The following is a 6956-nucleotide window of genomic DNA, read 5'->3' as shown; positions in this document are numbered from 1 at the left end:
GGGGGCGTGGCCTGAGGGGTGCGTCATAATGAGGGAGTGAAGCAGATTTCCTGTCACACGCAATAAACAATAATATAATTAATGAGGAAATAAAACACAGGTAAGGTAAAACGGTTAGGTTAAAAATAAAAGAGCTGTAAGGTTAAAAAAACAGGAATGAAAAATAAACGCCAGTAAGGTAAAAGATAAAACATTAGTAAAATAAAATAAATAAAATAATAATAATAAATATAATAATAATAAAACACCAGTAAATAATAAAATAAAACAATACCAGTACGGTGGAAAAAAACAGCATTCAGGTTTGATCAAAGAAAAACTGGTGGAAAGTTTTTAGTTTGAATTCAGTCTGAAAGGTTAATGACTGCTGCATGTCTCTGGTGTTTATCAAGTGACTTGTTGCTTGTGATTAAATTAAAGAGTTTTAGCTCCACTTCTTTGGCTGCCCTCTTTTTTGTTTCAATGTGATTTCCACATTTTGTGTGATTTGTCTTTTATTGTGAAGTCTTGCACTGAGTAGCAGTGAAATGATTCCACAAAGCCGTTTGAGAGCACACAGTTTTATTAGTATATTTTGCTTTGTGACCAACATCTCAGGAGGAAACAAACATAAAAAGAATTTTTTTTAAAATGTCACAACTTGTATTTTTTAGATCCAGAAAGGTTTCAGCCTCAGCGATGACATCACACAAAATAAAAGTCCCATCTTTCAATCATTGGTTTCTTCGAGTGATATGTTCTCAAATCTTTTTTTTTTTCTTCTTCTTTTTCTCATTGCGTCACAAATATTATCAACACTTCCAAAAGAATCAAAGTCCACGGGAACATTTGGAAAAACAATAAATATAAAATAATCTGATTTCATTCATGTGGTATCAAAGAGAAAGGGGCGGAGCTTCGGTTGGAGGCTCTGTAAAAAAAAAAAAAATTAAAATAAAAAAAAGTCACGTCCTTCGTGTTTTCCTGAGGTTGACTTTTGTCGTATGCAGTTTTGCTAAATACACTAATAGGCTAGCAGAGCGCACACACACATGGCTTATCATTCTCCGACCAATCCTCACCTGGGATTGGGAGTTGTGAACAATGAGAGGTCAAAGTTTGCTTCCTCTCTAACCTGATTTCACCTCCTACAAAATAAAACCACACCTTTGCCGTCAACACTTAGTTTCCCAAACAGAAATGTATTTACCACCCTGCACGGAGCTCCAGTCCATCACAGGAACGAAACACAAATGTTTCTGCTTCGTTTGAGCTAAAAAAGACCAACGCTCACATTTCTAATTCATAAATCTGTAAAGTCAAAGGTTTAAAACCTACAAATAGTAAAAAGTTGTGAAAATGTGATGACGGTGCAGTTTGTATGGCGGTATATTTCTGCTACAATTCAAAGTGGGCAAAAAATTAATTTGGGCAACAAAAACCCATTTTGCATGAAGATGAACAAATTTTGCGCAAGCAAAAAAAATTGTGCAAGATTTTTATTTTATGCAATAAATATGGTATGCACAAGTAAAAAGTTATTTTGTGCAAGGAGGAGCAAATTTTGTGTGAGCAAAAAAATTTAAAAATACATTTCATGCAAAGATGAGCAAATTTTGCACGGGCAAAATCTTATTTTTGCACGAGCAAAAATCTATTTTTGCACGAGCAAAAATCTATTTTTGCACTGACAAAATATGAATTGGAGCGTGAATAAATTAATTCTGAAGTAAAAAACTAAAAAAAATTGTTTTAGCTGACACAGAATGTGTTTATTTAAAGATGCTTGTTCAGAATTGTGGCACAAATACAACGCCATACGGTTTCCGTTGTTTACCGGAGGAAGAACAAACAAACAAAGAAAAAGATTTAAGACTAAAAGTAAACATTCTGTACATGTAAACATCTCAGCGAGTCTCACGTGGAGGAAACCCGGGACAGGAAAACAGAGACGGAGTGTAAAGTAAAACGAGCGCATGTGGAGCGGGAACGCTGATCAAAATTAGAACCGACAACCTTCAACTCAACAGAACAGTTTAACCTGTTTCCATTTAAACCCAACGGACATGCGTCTCACACCTTTTTCTGCAGGTTTTAGATCAAAGAGTTTAAAATGAGACGTTATTTACAAACTAATAACATCCGACACCGATCGTTAGCTTTAGTCGACATTTATGGATCAAGTACAAAGAATTTAGGAAAAAATGCACAACTTAAATACTTAATATTGAATTCAATAATTAAATTTTTCTTTTTTTTAACCAAATACTACTTTTAAAATGTAAAATTGTTCTTTTTACACTTCAAAATTAGCATTTAATTAATTACATGTAATGTCTGAGAAATAATTTATTTTCATTGGACACATTCATAGATATGGAATTAATGAATAATACTTTTAATGAAAATTAGATAAATCTAAAGGAAAACATTAACGTGTCAAAGAGAGAGAATAAATAATTTTTAAGACACGTTTTCAAATAAATTTACCTTTTAAGGAGAGAAAACCTGTGTAATGTTTGAACACACAAACCTCTATCTTTAAAACACACAACACAAAACAACGTCAGGAATGTGCGGTGTCAGCGTTTTAGCGTCGATATAACCAGGTGAGCTCAAACAACAGATCGTGTCAGAAAGTTTAGAACTGATAACTGATCCGGTGGATCTGCAGAGCCAGGATTCAAGGCTGCGAGCACTCGGGAGCAAATTACACCTTTCCAAAGATTGTCATTTGCTGTGTTTTTGTTCAGTCGTGTGGGATTTTGTGTGTCTGCGTTTTTTAACGCTGATGAATCAGATCAAAGAAACAAAACAATTTTGCTTTATCGTTCCTGGATTGTTAGAAATCATACAAGCCTTCATCTGAATGAGGACAAAACACGTGCACACTCGATTTAGATTAAACACACGCTGTGGAATCACCAACCTGGCAACCCAAAAAAACCAAGGCGCTGCAATTTAGAGATAAATCCATCAGAAGTAAGCAAAAACTAAATTTGTGAGAAAAAACATAAGGGCAACAAAAACTAATTTTGCATTGCAAACTGCGTAAAAACTTATTTTTGGTAACGCAACAGATCATATGACTAGCGCAAAAAAAAAAAAATTATGCACATGGAAAAACTAATTTGTGCACGAAAAAGCTAATTTTGTTTGAGCAAAAAAAAAAACAAATGTCATGCATCAAGAACTAATTTTGCGCAGAGATGAACAAATATTACACGAGCAAAATCTTATTTTGCACGGGCAAAATGTAATTGATTCTTGTCTTTGTTCAGTCGTGTGTTTTTGTGTCCTAGTTTTTTTTTTTAACATGAACAATGAGATCAAAGAACCAAAACAGTTTTTCAGGTGCTGCAATTCAAGATAAATCCATCAGAACAGAAGAGACTCTGATTAAATGAGTACCAGTTTCGTGTGTGTGTGTGTGTGTGTGCTGAAACAGAACATTTTTTAAGTTACTTTTGTGTAAAAATTTTGTCCAAAAAGTCATCATTTCTTTTTTCTTTTCCTTTCATCTCTGCGTTAGTTCCCACAGATCATCAGACATCACTTTTAACTGAAAACAAGACTTAAAATAACTCAGGTTTCAGATATCTGAGGGATCCAGGTGCCAAATTACTCACAGGTTTGGAGTGCACAGTGCACGGTGTACAATAGGGCGTTATTCGCCATCCTGTAGAATCCTTCCGTGGAGTAAAACTATCTGATTGTGACACCACCAGTTGCTTTTCTTCTTTTCTTTTTGCATATTTCTCTGTTGTTTGTGGTGCAGCGATCTGCACATGTTGCGTCCGACAGAAACCCGTCACAGTTACACATCCACATGAAACGCGTTGCACGTTTTTAACGTTTTAAACCTCGGAGGTCACGCACCCAACCATGGAACGAGGTGTGACAAATCAAAGCAGCAGCGAGCGCGCTGATTATCGACTGCATTGCAAGTTTCTGTCTGCGTGTCGGTGGGTGGGTGCATGCATAAACATAGAGAAACCCCCAAACCGCCGTCATTTCACTCAGTGTGCAAACGAGGCAGATACAGTGAGAGGACGATGAGAAAGACCAAACTTCACCTGCTCGGTTGTCGATTGTTTAAGAAAAAAGTGCCACATTTTGAGAAATACCGTTTTATCAAATCTTCTACAAACAAATCTCCTAAATCTGTATGAAATTACAGAAGAAAAAGAGACAAAAACAACTTAAATATTTAAATGCTGTTACGTTGAGGTGACTTTGCAAATCATGTGTTTGAAATGTGAACATGAAACTATTTGGTATAAGTGGTATAAAAAAAGTAAAATAATACAAAAGTCATGTAAGCTTTATGATAAATGTCATTTAGCATCATTTATCACGCTAAGCTAAGAGTGAAGATTATTCCCTTTGACTTTCATCAAACTTAGAGCAGTCTTTTCCAAGATTTTCCACATATATTTTAAAATGTAACAGTTTTTTTTTCATTCCATGAAACAAACTGAAAAATAATAGTCTAGCTAGAACCAGGACTTAGCTTATCTTTTCTAAGCTTAGCATTAGGAAACGTGACAATCCTGCTCTCAGATCTTTACTTTAGTTGTTTGTATGATTTTAACATGCTAACCAGCAAGCTAGCTAGCTGCTTATTCAGGTTCCAGCTTACATGAAGGTCTAGCTATTACAGAATCACATTAACTCTAGAAACAGTAGTAAACAACCTGCCAGTCTTTTGTTACAGCTAACAAATCTAAAAAATGCATCAACTTGAAGTATTTGGGTGGATTAAACGTGCTAATCAGTTAGCTGCTTACTCAGTTTCCAAATTAGGATCGTTTTTAAATAAACTGTTTTTGTACATCCCAAAAAAATATGATTCTGTGACTGTTTTAGCTTATTTTGCTTCACATTTAAACTAGAAACAGCAGTAAACAAACAGCTACTAAAACAAGCTAGCTGTATTCTCAGTTTCCACAAACATGCTAAGTTAAATCTGAGCATCAAATTAATGTTAAACAGCAGTAAAGGGCTAGCCCGCCTCTGATCACTTGAAAAAACGCAAAAAAAAAGTGCTCCAACTACTTGAATGGTTTTACCATGCTAGTGAGTTAGCTAACTGCTTCGTCAGGTTCCTGCACATATGCTAAGCTAAATATAGCTGCTGCTGCAGTAGATTTTTCCACAAAGTATAATTTGATAATTTAGCATTAACGCTAGAAACAATTAGCCTGCTCAATGCTAACAAACCATGAACGTGCACCAATTTAAGAAATAACCTTAAACAAGGTAAATCATTTGGTATAAAATGGTATTTCCCAAAATGTTTCACAGTTTCCTGAACAAAGCAAAGGCTTGATTGAACAATCTGGTATTTAAAAACTCAGACTTTCATCATTTCACAGCCCAGGGTCTGCTTCTTAAATTCATAATTTAGAGTCAACTTTTCTCTCGTTGAGAAATAAGATTTGAAATCAGGAGGAAAGTTCACAGTTACAAAGTCACAACATAAAGGAGCCCTATGCAGCAAACACATGGAGACGCAAAGACGCCAACGGTTGAGGGGGCGTGGCCTAAACAGCGAGCGGCGCCTTGGTGTGGTGGTGGTGGAGCTGAGGTCGGTCGGTCGGTCGGTGGAGTTTGGTCCGCCTACGTTGAGGTTTCAGGTCTATATGGCAGAAGGTCCAGTTTGTTTTTTTTATCATGTAGCAGCGACAAGTTCATCATCATCATCATCATCATCATCATCATCATCATCATCATCAGAGCAGTAATAATAATACCAACAACGACAATAACAAGAGTAATGGCCTTCTCCAAACACAGTAACACAGAGCGAAGAAGAGGAGGGTGTTTAGGTCCAAGAGGGAGCGATGACGAAGAGTAGGTCCAATAAAGAGAAAGGGGGCGGAGTTAGACAGACGCACGCTGAGGTTTTGTTGGCATTACTTTGTAAAAAGTCTGAGCAGGAGGTCAAGCATTAAGAAATCCCACATACACACACACGCACGCACACGCACACGTCCTCCTCGTCTCCCAGAGAAACACACACTCCTGCCCTGGTGGGAAGTAAACTGGCTCCTGGTGGAATGTCGCCTTTCACTGGTGAGAGAGGAGCTGAAAAAAGCCACATCGGCAGGATCTGAGGTATCTTCTGTGGGTCGAATGGCGTCGGATGGCGTCAGATGCATAAGTAGCTCGTTGCTCCCTGGGTTCAAGTGGGAGGGGTGACAACGCAACGAGGTGAGGAACGGGAAAAGTGCTAAAGGACACAGAGCGTATGTACAAGCAAGCAGGGCCTTCTACAGCTGCTCCTCAAACATCTGCTCCAACATCTGCTCCATGTTCAGAGCTTTCACTCCATCCTTCAGACACAGTCCTTCTGACGAGGAACAAATACTAAACACACCACGTTTCCAGGAGCAGAAGAAGAATGTGTCGTCGCTCGGCGTGGTCCTTGTGGTCCTGATTCTGAGGTTCTCCTGGAGAATGAGGACGTTCTCAGATTCTCAGGATTGATTCTCACGTCACTCTTTCCTCCAAAAAAGGTCCCCAATCAGAAGGCAGAGGGAGTGTGTTTGCGCATGTGTGTGTGAGTGCGTGTGTGCATGTGTGTGTGTGTGTGTGTGTGTTCAGTTCTGCTGTAGGATCAGGTTCTCCAGCTCGTCCGCTGAGCGCAGCAGGAACGCGGCTGACTCTCGGTATCCAGCGATCAGCTGACGCACGGCGGTGATCTCTGGTTGGCTGAGCTGGGTCGCCGCCCCGCCACCTCCGGCTCCGCCCCCAGCCCCGCCCCCACGCACTCCCAGGCAGGCGGCGGAGTTAGGAATGTTGGAGGAGGAGAGAGACTTCATGCTGAGGTCAGTTGGACCTGTAGAAAAACCACAATAATGTCAACACTGTGGGAAACACCATGAACACCTTAACCATTATATCCTTGCTTAACTCATCTTAGCTTAACGAATCAAATCTTATCCTGACTTATTTTATCTTAATTTATCTCA

General features: G+C 38.5%; 1 protein-coding gene across 1 annotated transcript in view; it reads right to left on the bottom strand.

The window, feature by feature from the left end:
• Positions 1–547: 547 nt before the first annotated feature.
• LOC114466778 (nucleolar protein 4-like) overlaps positions 548–6956 on the bottom strand; it is a 66956-nt gene continuing 60547 nt past the window's right edge. Inside the window, exon 11 of the mRNA XM_028452501.1 lies at positions 548–6823. Coding sequence (XP_028308302.1) covers positions 6585–6823 — 239 coding nt within the window. The 3' untranslated portion in view covers positions 548–6584. The remainder of the gene's footprint in view (positions 6824–6956) is intronic.

The sequence above is a fragment of the Gouania willdenowi genome, chromosome 7 (assembly GCF_900634775.1).
Source record: "Gouania willdenowi chromosome 7, fGouWil2.1, whole genome shotgun sequence".
NCBI classification, from domain to species: domain Eukaryota; kingdom Metazoa; phylum Chordata; class Actinopteri; order Blenniiformes; family Gobiesocidae; genus Gouania; species Gouania willdenowi.
Note: the sequence above shows the minus strand (reverse complement) of the source record. Positions and strands in the feature narration are given on the sequence as shown.